The 24,614-nt window shown below is 41.7% G+C and overlaps 1 protein-coding gene across 1 annotated transcript in view; it reads right to left on the reverse strand.

Moving 5' to 3' along the window:
* SPIDR (scaffold protein involved in DNA repair) overlaps positions 1 to 24,614 on the reverse strand; it is a 193,533-nt gene that overhangs the window by 17,735 nt on the left and 151,184 nt on the right. Inside the window, exons 11-14 of the mRNA XM_056854920.1 lie at positions 10,169 to 10,330; positions 7,245 to 7,332; positions 4,492 to 4,629; positions 4,339 to 4,398 (exon numbers count right to left, since the gene is read on the reverse strand). Coding sequence (XP_056710898.1) covers positions 4,339 to 4,398; positions 4,492 to 4,629; positions 7,245 to 7,332; positions 10,169 to 10,330 — 448 coding nt within the window. The remainder of the gene's footprint in view (positions 1 to 4,338; positions 4,399 to 4,491; positions 4,630 to 7,244; positions 7,333 to 10,168; positions 10,331 to 24,614) is intronic.

The raw sequence follows: 24,614 nt of genomic DNA on the forward strand, positions 1-24,614 counted from the left end.
TCAAGTTTAGGCACTGCTTTCTAGGGTCTAAATAAATAAGTCTGCAAAAGAAATCTAAACTGAATCAAGGTCCTCCTCTCCATATTTTATGATGTGCCAGATTTGTATGAAGGACACAAATCCTGTTGGCAACGGCTGAAGCAGTAAACAAATTCTGGCCATGACATTTTGCCTGGAATGGCTCGAAAAGTTAAGTGATTTGTATCCCGGCTGCTACAAAAATGTAACTCCCTTGATTTGTAGAACAGTTTTTTAATCACTTATAACGTTTTAAATGTTGAATTGCGTAGGTTTTTAAAAACAGCTGTAAAATATTTTAACCCTGCAGATTGCTAGGAGCCATCTCTACAGTCTACAAAACCACATACAACTGCTTCCTGTTCCCTCCCTGGTTACCAGCAGGCCATTGGCAAATACCACCAGTGTCTGAATACTGCTGATCCTGAAAGAAGCCTCAGCAAACTGCCAAATCAGATTGAATTTCTGGGATTTAAGGAAGGCAAATGCTTATATGTTCCTATATTCTCTGTATTCCATCCTTATAATTCTTTTCCATCGTTATTTATTAATCTAAATGGTGTGTGTGTGTGGGGAGGAGGAGGAGAATGCCAGTGAACAAGAAAAAGAAACTGCTGTTTACTGAGTACAACTCATACCTCGATATCTGCCCTTTTAGGAGTGAGATAAAAAGGTAAAGGTAGTCCCCTATGCAAGCACCAGGTCATTACTGACCCATGGGATGATGTCACATCACAATGTTTACTAGGCAGACTATGTTCACGGGGTGGATAGCCACAACCTTCCTTGGTCGTCTACACTTTACCCCCAGTGTGAGACATTGACCTGAAAATACCTACTTGCAACCAGCAGTCCTTAAAGAAGTACACACCATTATCCCCTGGTCTGGAGTGAAGAAATGGGCAGAAAATGAGAATCACCTTTCAAAATAATTTTTGGAAAACAAATCTTCCTTGTTTCTTTGTCTCCTCATGTGGAATTTCTCTGGTGGGAGGCACATCTAGTCAGAAGGCACAGAGAATGTGTGACAGCGAAAAAGGGCCTGCAGCATATACTGTGAGATATGAATTGCCTTGCTTCTTCCAGCAGGAGCTCATTCAACTACCAATGGTTCTTTAAAACCGAAATGCAATTATTTTGTTAGCCATCAAGTAAATAAATACAAAAGAGGAAGTATCCAATTATAAAAAGCCTAATCCAATCTGTACATCAGGCCTTTTAACAATAGATAACGGTGTTAAGAGGTACATGATTGATTGCCTTAAGAAAAAGAGACAGACAGACAGTGAGCTCAGCTTGAGTTTGCAAATCTCTGAAGACAGCGGGCCATTTCTAGCTACCCACCAGAGCCTTCCAAAGTTACATTCAAAATGCTGATTTTATTCATTGGTTAACTGGATTGTAATTTATTAAGTACTTTATGTTTGATTGTCATATGATCTTATCCAACCTAAGTCTTTGGAATGGGAACAGACTAAATACATACAGATATGTTAAATATATTTTATTTGGAAATGCAGGAAAATAGTGCATTGGTGGGACAGATCTCAGAAATTGTACACAACTTCTGCATTGAACATTAAGGATGTCTGAAAATCCAACATAAAATATTAAATTGCAGGCAAAGTTTTAGGGCCTGTAGGAGCATTGCTGAAGAAGGATGAGAAAAAAAAGTCAGTTTGCATTTAGGGAGCCAGAGGGAAGACCAAAGGGTGAAGTAAAGTACTTGCATTCTTGCAGCCATATGCTGTTCTTGTAATGTCATTTTTAGACAGGAACTTTAGAATGCAATCTTAGTCCCTTGGAGTTACCAGTGCAGTTAGTCTTCTTTCAGTACACCATGTGTGTGCGTGTGTAAAGTGCCGTCAAGTCGCAGCCGACTTATGGCGACCCCTTTTTGGGGTTACTGCCACTTTTATTTCCAAATATGTCATCTTTGCATGTGCTAAGGTAGGTCTGAGGGAAGGTCACTGCAAATGTCCCATCTTGTATCATATCTCTCTAATCCACCAAGGTTTCTGAAACTGCAGTAATTCGCAAAGCATGTTTTATGCTGTCCAAATGAATATCTCAGGAATACTATGATACAAGCACTCTAACAGCATGGCACTTTCTTTTTACTTGCTGTTCTATGTACGGTGCTAGCAGCGTGCATAATATTTTCCACTACATTGTAAATGAGGGAGAAGCTCTTATCAAATTAGTAAAACTGTGGTGTAATGGTCAGAATGTCAGACGAAGGCTGAAAAGACCTGAGTTCAAATTCCCACTCAGCCATGAAGCTCACTGTGTGACTTTGGGCCAGTCAGTTTCTCTCTGGGTGGATAACAGAGAGGATGGGGGGGAAAGCCCATGTTTGTTCCTCAGAGGAAGGGTGGGATAAAATATGATGGTTAAAAATCTTTGTATTAAGTGTACGGATATAATAGAATGATATAATCTATCACAGTGAATTGATTATCACAGGTAAAGATACCTCAGTGGAAAGCGGAGAGCTGGCTGGGTATATCCAGGGTCAAAATGTAATTCATAAGCTCATGGCAAAGGATTCCAATGCCTTCTAAACAGAGCAGCAAAAGACCAAGAATACATCCTTTCACAGAAGAATATACGAGCTATTAGCCTGAGATCAAACCCACCCTACCCTGACTATGAAAATGGCTCAAGTCACACCCAAAAAAATCTCGTCTCAAAGCACAATGCAAGAATTCAAGCATTTTCTTGAAGTTCCACAGTCGCCAAGCCCCTTAGAACATTTTAACTCTTGTTGGATTACACCACTAATCTACAGAAGCTGATTCATTCTGGAAGTATTCGCACCCTCACTTGCGACTCTAGGTCTGGATCAAAATAAGAGTGTCTTGTGGCTCATTAAAGACTGACAGATATATTACATCATAAACATTGGGAACTAAAACTCAATTTATCAGATATTTTCTTCCCCAAGAAAGTTTATGTCAAAATAAATCTGTTAATCTTGAAGGTTCCACAAGACTAGTACAGACACTGGGAGGTCCACAAATTGATATCCTGAATTCTTAAAAAAAAACTAAAAAAACCCTGGTATGTAGCAATTGTTACTTGCTATGTTAGGGGAAATATATACATTTTCCTCAGCAGGGCAAACAGCAAGTGGGCTGAAGGATCTTTGAGATTGAGGAAATTGGTGTGTGTGTATGGGGGGGTCTAATTAGGTCTAACTCAAGAGTTCTTATTCAATTGCCATATCATCTCACCGTGTTTAAAAATCTTGAGTATGCAATTCCTGTTTTTTCCTTTTACCCAAGGGGACAGAAACACCACCTCTAAGTATTTATGTAACCCCTTCCCCCATTTTCATCTATATGTTATTACCGCATAAATATACATTCAGCCCAAACTGTAAGTGCTGTGGTAAATCTAATCACCACTCTCCCTTCCTTCTCTTGTATACACACCCTGCATCCAGGAGAAATTGTACATATCAGGCACCATACACCTTAAGAGAATTGTGATCTAGATGGTCATACCATTCCGAACATTTTTGGAAGTTCCAGGATTAGGAAATTTACCTTTTACAGCCTTCATCACTGATTTATATATATATATTGGATTTTCTTGAATGATATCAGCAAACTGTTGCTTTTTCTAAATATAGATAATATTTGGACTCCAAGACAGTTTACACTTTTTTCCGTATGAGAGAAATGGCAGCGGAGGAAATTGATCATATAGTCCAGGGGTCCTCCAAACTTGTTGAGCCTGTGGGCACCTTTAGAATCCTGACACAGGGTGGTGGGTGCTACCACAAAATGGCCACCACACACGTGGTGCAAAGCCACACACACACGTGCACACAAACACACAAAGGAAGCCCAAACATGGGGACAAGCGGAGTAATTTTTTAAAATGCATTGGGAATGAGGGCTGAGAGAAAGAATAAAACCAACACTGTGGAGGCAACTGTCACTGAGTCAATATTATTTTAATCTACGCAGCCAATCCGATCTCCAGTGGCCAATCAGAAGTTCTGCTGGGCAGGAGCCCCACAGAGCCCACCTACTTTCTAAAAACAGTTGGCGAGGGTCAGAAAAGGTGCTGGTGAGCACCACAGTGCCCATGGGCACCAGGTTGGGTACCTGTAGTCAATCTGCTACAGGAAGTAATTTCAAGTTCTGTTGTTTCTGGACACTTGTGACAAAAAAGCTGTCTCCTGCCACCAAACCAGACAGTACCTCCAAATAATATATGAAAAGGGCCACGGAGAAGAGAGACTTCTGTGGATGTACACACATTAAGTTTGTACTGACCATGTTTGCTAAGACAGTTAAGGAGGGTTACCTTCAGTCTTCGATGTATAACATGTGCCCAAAAGCTGCAACACTTATTCAATTCACACATCTGAAATACAATTAAAAAGTGAGCCAAACACTTTATTGTTGACCTGTTAATTTGCCAATAAATTTCCCGTATAAAGATTGCAAAAACAATTACCTGAAGAATTTCCTTGAGAGTGTACACAGCCGGAGGAGAATACATATCTGACACGTGCTCTCTCTCATTAGCACTGATGTCGTCAGGATGAGTAGCAAGAACGTAACAGAAACTAGGAGGGGGCAGGTTAATGGCAGTCTGTTCAAAATAAGGCAATCAAAATACGCATAGTTATAAAAAGTGTATGCTCCATATTAACAACAGGGAGGACTTCATCAAATTGGAAGAGTGCGTTTAGAGAAACTAATTTTAAAGAGAACAAGGGCCTGCTTGTGTTTTACCCTGCCCTCAGAAGTCTCTCCTAGAAGAATGGCAGCAGGCCTTGGATGCCCCTATCCTCCGCTGGTTTCCTCTTCAAGGAGAGGTGAATACAGGAACCAGAAGGATACTAACAGCCCATTCCTGACCTCAAAGGACGAAAGTCCTTTGGAGGCCAAAAAGGGGCTGTGCTGGCATAAACATTTTTGCTGGAGCAGCCTCCTCGCTGTTCTCAATGGGGCAAAATGCCCCGTTTAAAAAATAAAAAGCCTCCGAAAGCCCTCAGCGGCCGCAGAAGGCTCAGGAATGGGCGGTTAACACAGGATCTCCTCTGATCCTAGGATAGGGTTGCCAACCTCCAGGTAATAGCAGAAGATCTCCTGCTATTACAACTGATCTCCAGCCGATAGAGATCAGTTCAGCTGGAGAAAATGGCTGCTTTGGCAATTGGAGTCTATGGCATTTAAGTTGCTCCCCTCCCCAAACCCTGCCCTCCTCAGGCTCCGCTCCAAAAATCTCTCGCCAGTTGCAAAGAGGAACCTGGCAACCCTATCCTAGGAAATGAAATCGTCTTAGGGGGAATGCAGGAAAGAAAGTACACAGATTTGAAGTCTACCAATTTTCCCTCCATGAAGAATCCTAGTAGCGGCTAGAAGAAGCAACATATGGATAACCCCTTCCCCCCACACACACATTTTGTAGTAGCAGGACTTTTTCCAAATATTAGAAGACTGACCCTCTTGGCAAGATCAGGAGTAATATTTTATTTGTACTTTGCTCTGTGGCTACACCTAAGTATCTGTGTCACAAGAAAACATAACCTAAGCACAGTCAACAGTTCCTAAAAGCTGTTTTTGTCATGGCAAGCCACTGTGGAAACGGATTCCATTATTTTCATTGCCTTAAAATGATTTCTCTGACATTTAAGAATTTTAGCACGTGGGTGAATTTGACAATAAACAGATGAAGCCGTGTCACTGAGAAACACGCATGCTGCCAAATTAAATCTTGGGCAGCAAGAGAATAATAGGGAACATGCATAATGGGAACACAAAGCAACATGACTGATTCTCTCTATTACGATGAGATCAAATCTTTTATTTAAAGACAATATCTATCACTTTTACAAGCACTAGAGCTTTCAGTCTTAGCTCTTTTTTTTAGTGTCATGGAAGTTATATAATTCGTTTAAGGAGTTATTGCTTGAAAGTGCCGAAAAATCACAACAGAATTAGGATTAATGGAAACAACTGTTCAGCTGTTAATTTCCCCCTCCCATTTTCAAGCATAATGTCAAACCAAAACTGGACTCCTTTCAAATGTATCTAGCAGATAGGCTGATTTCTGATCCATCATGGATGCTTCCAAAAACAATTACATTCACTTAAAAATGTTAATTTAAATGTAAAATAATGTTTACTACGCAGACAGTTTTGTGTTAATAAAAATATGGAGATTAACATATATTCCCAAGAACTGGCAGTAATAAAAAATAAGATATGGCTGGTTCACAGTCTTAGGAATTAAACATTTGGCATAGTATAGCACAAGCGTTCCCAATATGGTGCTCGGGGGCATCATGAAACCTACTAACACCTTTCCAGGTGCCCGCCAACTGTTTTTGGTAAGCAGGTGGGGCTTTTTTCCATTTTTTTTCTGATTGGCCATTGGAAATCAGATCGGCTGTGCAGATTTTTAAAGATATTGCTTTGGCAGCAGCTGCCACAGCAATACAAGGATCTTCACTGTGTGACTGAAGATAAGTTGATGGCAGCCACCTCGTGCCTGGCTCCGCCTCCTGCGGCAGCCATTTTGTGGAAGCCACTTTGTGGCTGTGCTGATCACATTGTATTAGAATTCCTGCTCCATGGTGTCGAAGAGAGGACTGAGGGAAGGACCATTCTCCTTGCCTCCTTCCCATGCCAGTTTGGGCTGGAAAGAAACTCTGGCACGCATCAGAAGGGAGGGGGAATGCTCTGAATATTCTAGAGAGACCTAGAAAAGCTTTGGAACTGAGCTCCACAGCAGGCCTGCGCAAGTGCAGTCCCATATGTGCCTGCATAGAAGCCACGAAGATGAACAGGGAATTTACAAATCAGGTAAAACATTTGTATTTCAGTGCTTCTCTGTTTAGGACAGGGGTCTCCAACCTTTTAGAGCCAGTGGGCACCTTTGGAATTCTGACACGGGGTGGTAGGTGCAGCCGCAAAATGGCTGCCCTAAAATGGCTCCCACAGGAGACAGAGCCAGCCACAAAACGGTCCTTGTGCTGTGGTGGCAGCTGCTGACAAAGCAACATTTAAAAAAATGTGAACAGCCAATCACATCTCCAATGGCCAATCAGAACCCTTGCTGTACAAAAGCTCTACTTGAACCCACCCACTTTTTAAAAACACTTGGCGGGCACCAGGAAAGGAAGTGGGCTCCATGGCACCTCCTGCACTAAATCATGGTTCAGAGTTTAAAATAAGTTCTTTAAGATTCCAGTATCTTACCGTGTTATTCTCTTGACTATGACCAGGAACTTTTAGAGGCGACAATGGAGGCCACAAGCTGTCTATTAGGGTGAAAAGCCCTGGCTTTCTAGGAAAATCAAACACATAGAAGCAAAATACCTGAAGCGTGAAATCCAGCTTTTCAATCAGGATGTTTTATTCAAAAGGATTAACATACAATCAAACACCCCAGTATCATGAAAGCACATTCATTTAATAGTTTTCTCATTGAATTTTAAATTTTAGTTGTCCTTATTAAATCTTACTTTGTGTGCTAGCAGAAGAGGAAACATACTGATTCTTAAGCATCCAACTAATTTATTAAGCTGTACAAAGTAGTTTTATCACATATTATACTATATAAATTATAATATATATAATACAATATTAATTTTATTATTGCTTTTTAGATCTTATTCAAAGGCACCAATCCATCAGTAGCATTTGTTAAAAATACATACTTGTCACAATTAATAGGGCCTAGATCCTAATGAACAACAATGAACATATATTTTATTTATTTAAATATTTGTATCACAACCTTTCCCATGGCTCAAGGTGGCCATAAATGGTGTTGAACTTGTCCTGGTTCCAGAGTGATTTTTGTACCTTGCTACACAGCAATACAATTTCAACCCACAGCACCCAAAGAATCTCTCACACTATATGCATTTATGAAAGGTCACAAAATCCTATCTAATTGTTCTGTGTTGTAGGAAAGTAGATCAGTGGATTAGTAGAGCTTGGTTATCTTTCTACATGTGTCATATCAGAATCTGATTCTTGCTAGAGAAGTAATGGACACTGGGATACAGAAGACTAAAAACAGAGACAGACATGCTGGTATTGAGGGGAGTAAGGGCCAATTCATATGTTACCACAGCAACATGGCCTCTGCAGCCTCACAGCTGGATTTGATGCTTCTTTGGCAATGTCTGTCTGGAGGAACCCTGTGGATCAGGCACAGTTTCTTGTTTACTTGGGAAGAAACCACACACTCATTCTATTCAAATTATTCCTCTTTGTAGACATTATTAGAGCAGCATTGGGTGAAGCCGCCATTTTGAACCATAAGACAATAATAGGATCACAGACAGTGGCAGAGACGTGGAGGGTGTTCAATATAAGAACAAAGTTTAAAGCAGATTTATTTATTTCTCTAAATTATTTATGCCCCAGCTTTCTCCCCAACAGGGATTCTCCTCTCCTCCATTTTATCCATACAACAACCCTGTGGGGTAGATTTGGCTGAAAGAGTGTGTCTGGCCCAAGTTCACCCAAGTCAGCTTCCATGGCACAAGTGGGGATGTAGAAAACCACAGAACACCAGTGAAGAGATTAAAGGACAGGAGAATATTAGTACAGTGATGGAAAACATTTTAACACATTCTGAATTAATTACAGAGGAAAGAAGAGTTGTGGGAAAGCCCGGCAAACAGCAGGCTGCAAAGCATACAGAAGTGATTAGCAGGGTATTGGGTGGATGGTCATTAGTATATTGTAAGATGAAACAGCAGTTCTTAAGGATGCCTACTGTTGGAGGACAATGGTGAATGGGAAAGTTGGTTGTGTGGCTATGAAAAAGTTCTCTCAACAGTATCAGAAAATGGGGGGTGGAATAAGGAACTTCACCTTTGACACATTCAGCTGGAAGCACCAACTAAAGAGGAAGTGTCAGAAATATGGGACTAATGGGAGATAAGCGGTCAAGAGAGCAAAAACAAATACAACCAGAGCACAGAAGTAGCTGAAGGTCTGATAATTAATAACCCAAACAGAATGTAGACTGAAAGCGTAGCAGTCTTCTAGGGACCAGGAAAGACAAAGATGTCATGTTGCAAAGGGAACAGAGGAGTGATGGAAGACCAATCATGACTTAATAGTTGCATGGAAACACAATGATAGTCTGTAATGATCGTCTCTTGCTAAAAGAAGTTTTAAGTGGGAATTTCTATAGCTCCGCACAGATAATAAACTGACACAATTAATGTGGGGATCAGATACTTTATTTCCATGGACTACAATAGATCTGGAATGTGTACTATGATAGAAAGACATCACCACTGTGATCATAATGCCTAAATGTTTTCAACTCTTTGGTGATATCGGCCACACTAAACGCAAACTCTAAAAAAGGATCACACAAGTCAAGGTAAAGATGGGTTTTGGCTTTCATTTCCTTCAACATATACTTCAAACATTTGACTGCCACAAAATGGCTGCTGCAGGAGGTGGAGCCAGCCACAAAATTATTGCCACAGCTTAACTTCAGTAACACAGTGTTGATCCTTGTGTTGTGGTAATGGATGCTGCCAAAGCAACATTAAAACAATGTGCACAGCCAATCAAATCTCCAATAGTCAATCAGAAGCCTGGCTGGGCAAAAAGCCTACCTGGCCCCAGCCACTTCCTAAAAACACTTGGCAGGCACCATGTTGGGGACCCCTGATCTACAGAGTTAATTTTTTTTTGCTTAAAATTGCCAGGGATCAGAGTAGCATTCCTAAATTATTTTCCTACTTAGAATGACACATAGGGAAAATAATGACCCGAGCATATTTTATATGATAGAATTCTGGGCCTTTCCCCCTGTTCCTAGTTTTATCATAATTTCCTTTTGGTCACCCTTTCCTAATCTGCTGCAAAGTATTCAAGTTACGGTAGTGAAACTTAGCAAACAACTTGGTAGCCATATAATACTAAGAGGAACAGCATGAAAGGATGGCAGGAAACAAAGACATGGTTCCATGTACTGTTAATTCAGCTGAAGGCGTACTGAGCACAGTTCTGGTCAATCCCAAACTCAAAACATAATATCAGAACCATATAGAGAAGAGTGCCAGCAAAGATGTCTGCGGGCACCATATTGGGTACCCCTGATCCAGATAAAACAAAAAATATTTTCTTTAAATTTTAATTCTCACCTTCCTCTGGTGGCTCTGTGCAGAACTTTCATACCAGACACATTACAGTATTTTCCTTCCCACCTTTTGCTATATTCTTCAATCCGTTCTAGAGACGAAGATAAGATCTGAAACTGAACCTCACTGAACATCCCATAAGCGTCTTGAAGAAGAAGACACAATCTGTGGGAGAGTGTATAAAAATATCTCATTAGCAGCATGCCCATAAAATTTCTTGAATACTTTGGAATTAAACGGTTTTCCCCCCCACTGAGGATTTGCTTTATAGATGGCACTTCTGACGAAACCTCAGTGTTTTACAACTGGCAACCTTCTCCTTTACTGAAGGCACAGGCATACACTTAAAAGGATCTTAGCTATGAAAGCCAGAAAAGAGCTCTGATCAAGACCTTACAGAGCAGATGCCAGTGAGTCAGTGCTGGATTGGAAGGCAGCTTCATACATACATAGGTAAGAATTTCACATGCTGATCTGAATATCAGCCAATATTTAGGTTACGGGCCTCTAATACATAAAGGTGCATTTTCCAAAAGATGCCCTAGAAGCAACAGTTCCCAGAATCTGTTTGCTCAGGTAACCTGCTCAGAGTGAGTTCCAAGTTTCTTCAGATACTTTGGATCCACATACACATGCCCTATACGTGATTTGTGTTCAAGATTAAAAACAAAAGACTGTCCCCCAAATCTGCAGCCCCTAATGATATCCTGCAGAAACCTGAATTATCATGTATCATCCTATAGAGTGTTTTTAACCTCTTTCATATGAACGGCATATTTCCATATAATGAAACAATGTAATAATTAACCAATTCACCACTGCCAAGCAAAAACACAAAAGAAAATTCCCTTATCTTAACTAGCTGAGAAATAAGAACATAAATATGTGTATCAGATTAATCCTGGGATGAAAAAGGGGCAAAAGATACTGCAAAGGAAAGCAGAACCATGTTGCTCAAATTTAGAACCATGACTTCTGAGCAAGGGCTCTATGGCAACCAAATTTACACTACGGTATATTGTTTGTAATGGGCAAGTGTACAGTTCTTCCAAACAATGTTAAGTTCCCGCTGCACGTCTACAGAGTTTCTCAGCTGACTGCATTGCAAGTCCATAGATACAGGGAGGCACACGAGGACAAATCCCCCTCGGAAACATGCCAGGGCCCTCCCTGAATTCTTAGCTTTCACTTCAGAAAAGGAAGACCCTGGCCACTGCCACCAGTCTGGGAGATAAAGGGAAATGTGCAGGCTGTTTTTATCTGGATCACTTGTGGGGGGGGGGGCGGGGAGCAGCAAGGCAGCTGAAACTCAGTTAACTCTTCATTGACCAAATTAATTCTTAACTGCTCTGTTCCACTACCATTTCTCCCGAGCCCTTTGCTTCTTTCTTGTTTGTTCCATTTTCCTTTAATGTCCGTAACGAGAAGTGAGAATACTAGAAAGAAAACGAGAGTAAGATTTATACTATATTTTGGGTTTGCTTCTCTGTGGGAAATTTCCCTTAGGAGTAGGTGGAGCCATGGGGACAGAACAGAAAAATTAACGTGCGGTTTCGCTCAGCCTGACATCTGTTTTTAATCATTAATTGCTGCCACTTGTCTGCGTGAAACTGTGTGCCTCTATGCATGTACAGAATGCCTTTTATTCATTAACGTACAACTACTGTCAAGTTCTTGTCCTCACTTCCCCCAAAATCTGGGATCAGGGCTAAAAGACTGGAGAGGCAGAATGTTCAGGTATGTTTAAGTTTAGGGTTGCCAGCTCCAGGTAGGGAAACACCTGGAGATTTAGGTGGGTGGGGCCTGAGGAGGGCAGGGGTTGGGGGGGGACTTCAATGGGGTATAATGCCATAGAGTCCACCTTCCAAAGTGGCCATTTTCTCCAGGTGAACAGATCTCTGTTGCCTGGAGATCAGTTGTAATAGTGGGAGATCTCCAGCCACCACCTGGAGGCTGGGCAGCCCTAGTTAAAACTCCAGAACCTCTAATTACAGTAAAATAAGCACTTCATTGTAGAAGACCAAAGGCCCCAGGGGGCATAACACCTAAGCAAGCTCCCTCACTCTCATTCAAGAAAAATAAGGTCTTTGGGAGAATCTAAATAAATCTCAGCCAAGAATTATCCCTTCTCTGGATGCCAAGACTGTAAACACTCCGGACATGTGCACACTGCTTTTCTCTCACCATACAATAAACACACACATCTGCCTACCTGGCAATAGAGAAGTATTTATAGGCTGGAAGCAGATCTAATTGAGGAATTTCTAATTTTAGTTATTAAAGTGCTGATTCATTGCCATCTCAGGGGTGGACTAGGAGGCCAAAACAGCCTTGGAAAGGGCCACGCCCCTCCCCACCACACCCCTCCCCGATGGAGAGAGGGGAGGGCCAGGTAAGCCAGTCACATGTGGCACCTTGCTTTGCTGCAGCATCACTGCTGAGTAGGTGGGCAGCTGAACAGGCCAGCAGCCGTTGCCACAGGATTCAGCCAGGCCAAGAGGTGGCCACCACAAGATTTATGCTCAGCCTAAAGGATCTCCTCACTCCATGGCCAGCTGGGTCGGTGGGGGGGCCTCAGGAGATGCAGCTCCCAATCCATCAGCCACTGCAATTTTTTCCAGAGGCTGTAATGGTGAATTTGTCACTGCTCCCACCCCTCAACATTAACAGTTTTTAATCTTTTTTTGCCATCCTTATGACCTGCAAAATCTCGAGAGAAAATATAGGTAGATTTTATTTTATTAACCCAAAATTCACTGGATAATCATAAGTTTTCCCTGCGTAGCTAATAGTATGCACAATTACAGAGAGATGACTTAGATTAAGATCTTCATGCATGCCCACTTATGGTAAATATTTCACATGTAAAATGGAGATGGGAGGCTAACAGCTTAAGCATATTTTACATTTAGCGCACAGTTAAATTTCTAAGCTTTTCTTAAGTCTTGTAAATAGCCTATCTTTTCAAAGTTACAGGATTGTGACTGTACACAGATACCACATGGCATATAAGTAAATTTATTTATTTACAAAAATTTTATTCTACCTTTCTACAATCAGGGCCACCAAGGCAGCTAACAAAAAGAGAACATTATAAAAACTAGTCAGCAACCCAATTAAAATTAACATACATGCGTAAAAACAGAGGAAACATTTAAAACCTGGGGCAGGAAGGACAGGTCACTGAAAGAATGCCAAATGAAACAAAAATGGTTGGATTGCTTCAACGTACTCTACATGGGACTGCCCTTGAAGACAATCCGGAAACTACAACTGGTCCAGAATGTGGCAGCCCGACTATTGTCAGGGGTTAGCTGCCAGGAGCATATGTTGCCCATTTTGAAGAAGCTACATTGGCTGCTAGTCTGTTTCCAAGATGAATTCAAGGTGCTAGTTACGACCTTAAAGCCCTTCACAACCAGGGAACCGTGTGGTTCAAGGCAGCTTACAGTTATAGTTAAAAACATTTTCAGTTAAAACCAAAAATAAAATTGCAGAACCCAAATCTCTCCTATCCCCTTAAAAGATGCCCGCCATGCAAACCCCCTCAAAAGCCCCTGTAAACAGACAGACCTTGAAGTTCCTCCTGAAGATCTCCAAGGAGAGCCTCCCCCTCACCTGTTCAGGGAGCCCATTCCACAGAGCCAAAGCTACAGAGCCATGGTAGAAAAGGCCCAGGCTCTGGTCAATGCCAGACAGACTACCCTGAGTGGTGGGATAACCAACAGATGGATGCCTGATGACTGTAGTTGACGCACAGGGACATAAGAAAGGAGATGGTCCTTCAAATATATGGTTCCCTGGTGGATGAAGGCTAGTTACATGTTTGTTTGTTCATATAACTAGCCTTCATCCACAGGCAAAAGACAATGATAGGAAGGGAAAGATGAATATCCCTGGGGATGAGCTCTTGGTGCCATGACTGGGAAGGCCCTCAATGTGTGGAAGTATTACTAATACTGCTATTCAGTGTGATATCCAGGTTCCATCCCATGACATTGCTGGTCCTCACTGATAACTGTATCAGGCCAAGCCCAATGATATTGTCGAAGGCTTTCACGGTCAGAGTTCATTGGTTCTTGTAGGTTATCCGGGCTGTGTAACCGTGGTCTTGGAATTTTCTTTCCTGACGTTTCGCCAGCAACTGTGGCAGGCATCTTCAGAGTAGTAACACTGAAGGACAGTGTCTCTCAGTGTCAAGGGTGTAGGAAGAGTAATATATAGTCAGAAAGGGGTTGGGTTTGAGCTGAGTATTGTCCTGCAAAAGTAATGTGCTAATCATTGTTCTGTAAGTATCAAGATAATGTGCTAATGAGGGTATGGTATGTTAATATGGAACCATTGTATCCTGAAGTGATCTGTTAATGTGTGTAATCCAAAGCTAATCTGTATGGCTATTGTTGAATGTTGCCTTTGTTAGTCTGGAGGTTTTTAGAACAGGAAGCCAAGCCTTATTCATTCTTAAACTCTCCTCTTTTCTGTTAAAGTTGTGCTGATGTTTATGAATTTCAATGGCTTCTCTGTGCAATCTGACAAAATAGTTGGTAGAATTGTCCAGTCTTTCAGTGTCTTGGAATAAGACCCTGTGTCCTGTTTGTGTCAGTCCATGTTCAGCCACTGCTGATTTCTCAGGTTGGCCAAGTCTGCAGTATCTTTCATGTTCTTTTATCCTTGTTTGTATGCTGCGTTTTGTGGTCCCGATGTAAACTTCTCCACAGCTGCAAGGTATACGATATACTCCTGCAGAGGTGAGGGGGTCTCTTTTGTCTTTTGCTGATCGTAGCATTTGTTGTATTTTCTTGGTGGGTTTAAACACTGTTTGTAGGTTATGTTTTTTCAAAAGTTTTTCAAAATGGCTTCTCTGTGCAATCTGACAAAATAGTTGGTAGAATTGTCCAGTCTTTCAGTGTCTTGGAATAAGACCCTGTGTCCTGTTTGTGTCAGTCCATGTTCAGCCACTGCTGATTTCTCAGGTTTTTCTAAACCATCTTAATAATATCCATCCAAACATTCAGTTTACCATGGAAAAGGAAATTGAGGGTAAACTCCCATTTCTTGATACCCTTGTCATCCGTAAAACAAACCTTCAGTTAGGTCACAAGGTCTACCGGAAACCAACTCACACAGATCGCTACTTACACAAAAACTCCAACCACCACCCCCGACAGAAAAGAGGAATAATCAAAACATTAATGGACCGTGCAAGACGGATCTGTGAACCACAGTTTCTCAAGGAAGAAACTAATCATCTAAATCACGCACTGCTAGCAAACGGCTACTCCAAGAATGAAATCAGAAGGGCCATTAAACCAAACAAAAATCAGAAAACTCAAGAAAAACAGTCTCCCATAGGAAAGGTATTCTTGCCATTTATTAAAGGAGTCACTGATAGGATGGAGAAACTTTTGAAAAAACATAACCTACAAACAGTGTTTAAACCCACCAAGAAAATACAACAAATGCTACGATCAGCAAAAGACAAAAGAGACCCCCTCACCTCTGCAGGAGTATATCGTATACCTTGCAGCTGTGGAGAAGTTTACATCGGGACCACAAAACGCAGCATACAAACAAGGATAAAAGAACATGAAAGATACTGCAGACTTGGCCAACCTGAGAAATCAGCAGTGGCTGAACATGGACTGACACAAACAGGACACAGGGTCTTATTCCAAGACACTGAAAGACTGGACAATTCTACCAACTATTTTGTCAGATTGCACAGAGAAGCCATTGAAATTCATAAACATCAGCACAACTTTAACAGAAAAGAGGAGAGTTTAAGAATGAATAAGGCTTGGCTTCCTGCCCTGAAAAACCTCCAGACAAAGACAACATTCAACAATAGCCATACAGATTAGCTTTGGATTACACACATTAACAGATCACTTCAGGATACAATGGTTCCATATTAACATACCATACCCTCATTAGCACATTATCTTGATACTTACAGGACAATACTTTTGCAGGACAATACTCAGCTCAAACCCAACCCCTTTCTGACTATATATTACTCTTCCTACACCCTTGACACTGAGAGACACTGTCCTTCAGTGTTACTACTCTGAAGATGCCTGCCACAGTTGCTGGCGAAACGTCAGGAAAGAAAATTCCAAGACCACGGTTACACAGCCCGGATAACCTACAAGAACCAATGAACTCTGACCGTGAAAGCCTTCGACAATATATTAAGAAAGCAACTTTTGCTCTGACGTGAGAAACAAAGAGTATTCTACCTATGCTTTATGGAACCTCAATCTTTTCTCCCATAAGTTAAGGAGACTGTTTGATGCTTTACTACCAGCACTGATTCATACTGTGTTGAGGTTCCCCACATGAAACAAAGCTCATTGCAATAATCATCCAATCAGTTAAAAGATGTTACTATATCTTAGCACTTGCAAGTTAGTCAGCAAATCTTGATTCACAAGAAACAGCACAACATTCAGAATTGATGCTGGGGGATGGGAGGGAAGCCGTGCTACAGGAGATATCACCCCTCTAATACCCAAGTTGTCTATCATTATGGCAGTGAAACCCACAGACAAGGTAAGAGTTTTCTTATGCTTGGTGGATTTCCCAAGCATGAAGAAAAGCAGTACATGATATGTTTTAAAAAGAGAGGAAAAGCCTTCTAAAAAACCCAGCCTGATGGTGACTGAGCATGCACAGAGGCATAGAATACTGAGGATAGCTGAACAGCAGTATAGGAAGGGGAAAGAATATAAGCGCGTGGAAGGCCTTCAACCCTATAACAGCTAATATCAGATAAGACAGGATATAAATTGGACTGGGTTACCTATTTGCTTCTGGGCCCAATTCAAAATGCTGGTTATTAGGCCTTAACAGCTTAGAGACCCAGTACTTATTGAACCACACATTTCAGTATACTTCCACTATTTAGACAGCCTTCAGACAGCCTTCTCCTGTGGCATCCCATCCGAGGTAGTCGAGTGGATGTGAAAAGAAGGCCTTCACTATCTGTATTCGGGCAGGTGTATAAGACAGCTTTATTTCAGGGGGCATTTGGTGGAGGGTAAACTGTTTTGGCAGATCTGCCTACGTTTTTCTTGTGCGTTGTTTTTACTTTGCTCATGTATTATTATTCTGGGTTTGTACGTGTGTGTCTTTCAATTTGTTGCTTTGGTACCTGTCTTCAGGCTTAAGGAGACTGCGGGATAGGAATATCTTAAACAAATGGAGGAGATTTGGGTCAGGGGAAAGCTTTTCAATCACTTTTCTCCTTTCCCATCCCTTGTGTTTCCAAAGGCCTTCAATGTGTACCCTGAGTGCATCTATGTCTACCTACAGTTTCCTTCAAGTTGAATCCATCATGCCCGGCTCAGATCCAGCAGAGAACCTCTTTCCCTGAGCAAACAACTGCCGTCTTGAAGCTGCTGCAGGCAGAAAGAAGGGAAGCCGGCCGGCCCTGGCACAGCTCAATGCAGCAAGAAACAATAACTTAGGATGTTCCTGTCCCTACCAAAGCATTACATACCCAGGAGGTTGTCCTACAGGCAGGTACTAAAGGATGAGAGAACCTGGAACACTAACTTTAAAAAGCGGCGGTAAAAATATAAATAAGTAAAGCTGTGATTAGAGGCAATTCATTAGCGGTAAGGAAATATCCTTCAGGGTAATGGAAGCCTACTCCTAGATCAACATCAAAACAGGTGGAAGCTGTCCTGGGGTAAAACTGATGTTTCCCGCAATTAAAGCTGCAAAAACATGTGCAGATGCCCCAAGACAAAAAGAGAGGTTTAGGTGTGTAGTTACCACTGGAGAGGGCATGAAGATGAGAGTGTGAGAACAGATTAATGAAAAGCTCACACATGATTCACTGGGAAGAGCACAAAAGCAGTGGGCAGGAAGCGATAAGAAACAAGGTGAAGATTAGGATTTTTTATTTGTCCTCCTCCTAAATGCAATGACTTTGTTCCTCCTGAGGTGGTAAACTTGTGTCTGGGGTGTATCTTCTCAGACTGCAAATGGAAGCTTACATGATAGAATGCTCTTCAGTATCAAAAAGAAATTATTACGCATTAAAGCTAGCATTGTCAAGGAGAAGTCATGGCTAGTTCTCACTGACATGCCGGCTTTTGGGGGGGAGGGGTAATGGATGCGTATTCAATCATGTGGGTCCCCACCTGAAGAAGAGTTGGTTTTTACACCCTGCTTTTCTCTACTGAAAGGAGTCTCAAAGCAGTTTATAATCCCCTTTCCACCCCACACACACACAACAGGCACCTTGTGAGGTAGGTGGGGCTGAGAGAGTTCTGAGAACTGTGACTGGCCCAAGGTCATCCAGCAGGCTGCATGTGGAGTGGGGAATCAAACCCAGTTCTCCTGATCAGAGTCCACCGCTATACCACACTGGCTCTATACCTGAAATCTGAAACCCCATATACATTTACCAATCTCAGTGAGAACCAGGTTATAGTGACTCTTTATTTTAAAGCTTGGGAATATTCTGTTAATTTCCTAAAAGAGCTGGAGGCAGGGGAGAGGGAAGGTGAGGCTAATTACTTTGCATTATTTTATGACTGTGGTGGTAATGCTTATATCTATTTATTTCTCAGTGGGTATTTGGAAATGACTGTGGTATTATGCCATCATGCTCCCTCCTAGTTAGTCATCCTTCTTGAGAAAGGAGGAAGAGGATTTGCCTTTGTACATACAAACTCCATAACATGGTTGGAGGCTGTGGGTGTCTTTGTATCTTTTGATCCCCCAAAAGAATAGGACTAAACAACATTCCACAAGACAAACAGGTGCAACTTAAAACAAAAAAAAATGACCTGATGATGAGAACAGCAGCAACGTCATTGGCAGGAGAATGGCAGGCATAAAACAGACAGTAGCAAAGACAACAGGAGGTTTTGCAACTCCTCTTGCCCACATACTGCAGAGAAGAAAGGGGGGGAAAGACATATGCCATTTATGCACAGAAGGTTTTGCCTTGGATTTGCAGCTCTCTAGACAGACATTTTCCCCATCCGAATTCTCAAAACTCTGCATGGGGGCATATTTTAGAGTTTTGAGAATTCGGATGGGGAAAATGTCCGTCTGGAGAGCGGCAAATCCAAGGCAAAACCTCCCGTGCATAAATGGCCATAATGAGAATATGTGTTATCAGGAAAGAACAACATTTTTTCAGGTTTCTGATCATTCAGCTAATTTGTTTGTTAAATGGTGGCAAGGTGGAAGAGAAAGAAAGGCAGAAGTTTGCAGACAACCAAAGCTGATCTGTCTGATATTTATGGCAATATTTGCTCATCCATGTCAGGGCTCTACTGATTATGTCTGCTCCTTGGGAAGAATCTAGTCTTTGGTGTATATGCAATCTAGTCTTTTTGTGTATATGCAGGGGGCAAAGCATGAGGAGATACATGCATACAAGTATTTAGGATCTCTGTACATTCTCTTAGTCAAAACAGGCAAAGCATTGTGCCTACACAGCAACTTGTCTGGTCAAGTCTTGAGGTGGAGCACTTTAAGTTCTACTGGTGTGGCTTAGAATGAAACTTTTGAAACTCCACCCAGACTGGATTTAACTTATCTGAACCTCTCAAATGCAAACAAAATCCCTCCACCCATTGTGAATATTATCTTTCATGCAATCAGGACTGGAGAGATAGCTGTGCAGGCTTTAAAGGACACAATACTTAGCCTATTTTAATTAAAGGGATTCTCTTCTGTAAAATATCACATTTAAACTACAAAAGTGGTCCTATTCTATGTTTTAAAATGCATCAATCTTATAATATTCTCACAATCTTGTAGCAGATGCCAGTGCAGTTGTCACATATTCCTTCACAATACATTCCATTTAGCCACAATGAAGAAGCCCCTACCAATATAGAACCTGAGAATCATTAATCAAAATTAAAACTAACGCAGCTTGTCAATAAATGTTCTATGTGATTAGCAAAGGCTTTCCCCATTTCCAGCGGCAGCACCAGAAAATATATAGTTGGGGGGGGGGGGCGTTGAAGGGACAGGTTCTATTTCACATGCTTAGGAAGACTCTAACAAAGAATGCTGCTATTAATTTCCCCCAAATCTGACAGCATTGCTTATTGGATACTGTTGTTCACAGACAATAGCATGTTCATGTTTTCCCCACTGTCTTCCCATTTTTTTTCAACTCCTCAATTGTGGTGGTTTTCTACAATTGCAGACAGGATCATGGTCTAATCCTTACATGTATAGTCTGGCATTGCTATTATCTTGCCACTGAGGAGAGTTCTGTGACAAGAATAGTAATGTGCCTAGAGACTGTCTTTTCCTATAACTTTCTGCTTCAGTGTAAAATTTTGTGTAAAAGCACATTTCTATTACCAATGCATTAAAATGTAATTGTGCACAAGAGACAGACTTTCAATAGTGATAAAACTATGGCTGTTCTATTAGTTTTGGAATCCTATGGCTAGAAACAATGTTTGCATATATCATGAATTTGTAGGTGGGTGGGTGTATGTTTGGGTATAAGCCATGTTTGAACAGAGTTCTCCAATTGTGATTCTTCCCCAGATATTTTTTTCAAATGCTCATAGCCACATTGCACAAAGTATTGTTATGGCACGTATTTGCAGCAATAAAAAAAATAAAAACAGAGGAGGGTTATTGGCCGCCTCTAATGCATCAGATATACTAACCATGAATATTAGCATGTTAGTTGGAATAATATTAATACATGGAACCAAAGATAATTTCATTTCCAGTGGATAATGGAAGATAATTGACTGTGACGTGCTAAATTGCTCTAATGTGGAAACTCCCAGAAACAACACTATATTTTGCATTAGTCCCACAACTACAGACATACAGCACAACCCTATGCAGAGTTACTCCAGTCTAAGCCCATTGAAATGAATGAGCTTAGACTGGAGTAACTCTCCTTAGGATTGTACTGACAGTGACTGTAATTTAAAATAAAACTGAACATAATTCCAGGTTTCAAACATACATAATATTGTTGCACAAGAAGAAAGAACAGACATCAGGTTGCATGTACCTCACTCACTTCTACAATGCACATAACCACAAGCAAAGGCGTAAATGATATACCACAGCTGCTTTCACTTGGTAATGAGTAGCTTCATTGCCATTGTGAATGGGGAGGCAGTCACAATAGCAACAGGGCATGGGCGGTTTTCTTCGGAGACTCCTTGCCATGGCCCTCTGTGGTTGCCATATAAGTGAAAAGGCATATCTTTGCAACAGAAACAGCGACAGGTTTTGTTTAGAATCTGGAAGCTGGTGCATAGATTGCTATAACATTACAGTGATATGTCAATTGCTGATTTCTTTTGAAAAGCCTGAAAAAACACTCTGGTAGCAGAGAGAAGTGGCAGCTGGAGGGAGGGGCTGAGCCAAGGAAAAGGGTGTTGATGTGGGTGGGACCTGCAAAAACTCATACTTTCCTGTCCACACAGCATATCTGACTGCTACCTTTCCAAAAAGATCATGCCAAACCAAATTTGGGAAAGATCACAGCAGAACAGGGAAAAACGTAAAAAGTGGATACTTAGGGGACAAAGTTGTGTGGATGTTCCAAAAACACTCACCCTGGTTTGGACACCAAACTATGTGTAGGTTTGACCCAAGGGTTTTTGGAAGTCTCCTGAAAGTGGTTCACGTTTGTTTGTTTGTTTGTTTTAAACGGAGAACTATATTAAGTGAGCCAATGCATGTGTTTCAGGCACTGGAGGAAATTAGAGTACCCGGCAGTCCTGGACATAAATAATCCAATCTACAAAGAGAAGAGATACTGAGAATTGTTTTTAAACAAAAGAGGGGCATAATTGATAATGAGCAGTCTTCATTACCTATTCAGTGATAATCAGGTCTAGCCAAAATGCAACAGCCTGCTGAAGTAAGGTCTTCATTGTTTTCCTGAACACAAGAACAGCCTTAGGAACCTTATGAACCTCTCTTGGGAATGTGTTCCACAGTCTTGGTGCTGTCACTGAAAGAGCTGTGAAATTTGTTTAATACTGATCTAGACTAGCAAAATGCTCACTGCTCCAGCAGCACAGCCAATTTTGCCAATTTTGCCATATCCAATGTGGTCAAAGATAGCAAAAAAAATTCTAAGTCTACATACTCTACCTCTTCCAAAGGATGGAGGCCCACTGAAGATGCCTTATCCGTGGGCCCAAAAATCCTGGAGCTGGCACAGACTCCATGGATTAAAAGTTAGTTTAAGGCAAAGCTAATCAAACTCAATAAAAGGACACATTTGAGATCATACGTGGATTTAATTAAACACTATTAAGTCTTGCTCCTAAAATATGGGTTAATTAATCTACTTATAAAACATGTATAGGCAAGAAGTAATAAGATTTACTTTCATCCTGTTTGATGCCACTATGCCTTCAGGAATAGAAGCCCGGGCAAGTTGCTATTGAAGGACGCAAGGCAGTCAATGGGATTCAGCCATGGAGAAACCACATAGTAAATACAATAAACAATAAGTGCATGGTAGAGAATCCAGGGTCTGATTTTGTTTTTATCCATTACAGAGTGCGAGACAGAATAATTCATTTTCCCAGAATACATTTAAGAATTATTCAGTATTTTTAAGTGCAGCATACCTGCCTTATATTTTGTCCTCTTATCAGATCTGGCAACGGCTTTTTAATTGTTAATCTTTGTACAGATGTTCATTTTAAAAGGTCAACCCCCAATGTCTTCATAAAAGCAATATGACGTCTAAGCTTCTATTCAGTTATAGAAATGTCATAATCATAATCAATACATCTAATTCTCAACACAGCCAAAGCGGAGTATCCTTAAATTCAGAGACTGGAACCGTGAACAGACAAGACAGATAGCTCTACAAACCTGAAAAAAGGCCTAGGCTTGCTGAAAAATCTGAAATCTTAGCACACACACGCACGCACACACCCAGGTAAAAAAACCCACTCAAAATGATAAAAGTAGCATCTGTAGCTTTAAGAAATGGATGCCCTCAGTGACCATTGCTAGGCAATCACAACAGTTTTGCTAGCACTCCAAGCTTGGTTTCTGACAGGAAAGGCAGGGGGAGGGAGCAGAAACTTTTTCAGGGCTGTTTTGGCCTTAAGGACTACTCAACAGGGCAAGGCCCAGCAACAGCCACTCGACAACTTACTACCATCTGACTTGCATGAATTACCTAGGCCTGGCTGCTTACTACTGTTTAAGAGCAGCCACCCTATAAAAGCCAGTGAGATGCAGTGGTTAGAGTTTCAGACTAAGGACTTGAAACCCCATTGGACTATGGAAACTCACTGGGGGTCCTTGGACCAGTTACACGTTTTCAGCCTAATTTCCCTCATAGACAAGGGGGACTGGCCATTCAGAGCACCGAGATGCCGACCCAAGAGCCGGGCCAGCCCTGCGATAGAATGGCTGAACTGTGCCTGCCCGCGTCCCAAGTAAAGTGGGGGAGGGGCAGTGCACAGCTTGCCTGGGTCCAGACCAAGGTAAGGTAGGTGGCACTCAGCTTGCCTAAGTCCCATGTGAGGCAGAGGAGGTGGCACCTGGTCTGCTCTAGCGCTGTGTGAGGTGAGGGAGGTGGTGCCCAGCCCACTTGGGGAGTGGGGCGGGGGAAAGCTATGTTAGGGACCTTTTCCAGATTTTTTTAAAACTCCCTATCAGTGCCTGCTCACAGGGTTGTTCTGAGAATAAAATGGAAGAGAGAAGAATAATGTACACTGTTTTGGGTCTCTTTTGTGGGAAACAGTGGGGTATAAATGAAGTAAACAAACAATAAATGTAGCTGAAGATGAGGTGCAGATTGGTTGGTTGGTAGTCAGGTGGGTTAGTTGGAAGGAGAGGTGATTGCAGACAAGAGTGAGGATACAGGGGTTGCCATGAGGAGGAGAAAAGGAAGTTGTGTGGGGAAGGTGATATGGGGGAAATGAGGTGCCCCCCGCAAGTTCTTGCGGAGTGTAACTGGGCCTGGCCCACCAACTGGCACCATGCAACTGGAACGTAGTTTTTTCTGGGCACAGGCAGTCAAGGGGAAGCAAAACTGAAGACAAAGGGGCCAATAAGGCTAGATTGGCTGGTGGGCTGGATGAAGAAAAGGAAGCAGAAAGGGGGGAGGTTATGGGGACTTTCAGTAAAGGAAAAAAGGAGAGAGGGAATGCCCCCACAAGTTCTTGAGGGTTCCCACTCGCTGTTAGGTAATTGTCAATTTCTAGCTGTTTGGAATTCTTGGATTCCTGCGTGTCTTAAACAGCAACAAAGCAGAAGCTCCTCCTACCAATCTTAAATCTCCCACCATACTACTCTGCCTTGTCCTGGGGTACCTCAGGATCCACAAACACTGTACTTCCCAAATCTTCCAGCTGGAAGACAATCAGATTATTCTGCAGGGGTCCCCAATATGGTGCCTGTGGGAACCATGGCACTTACTAACACCTTTCCTGTCGCTCACCAAGTGTTTTTCGGG

The sequence above is a fragment of the Euleptes europaea genome, chromosome 8, assembly GCF_029931775.1.
Source record: "Euleptes europaea isolate rEulEur1 chromosome 8, rEulEur1.hap1, whole genome shotgun sequence".
NCBI classification, from domain to species: Eukaryota; Metazoa; Chordata; class Lepidosauria; order Squamata; family Sphaerodactylidae; genus Euleptes; species Euleptes europaea.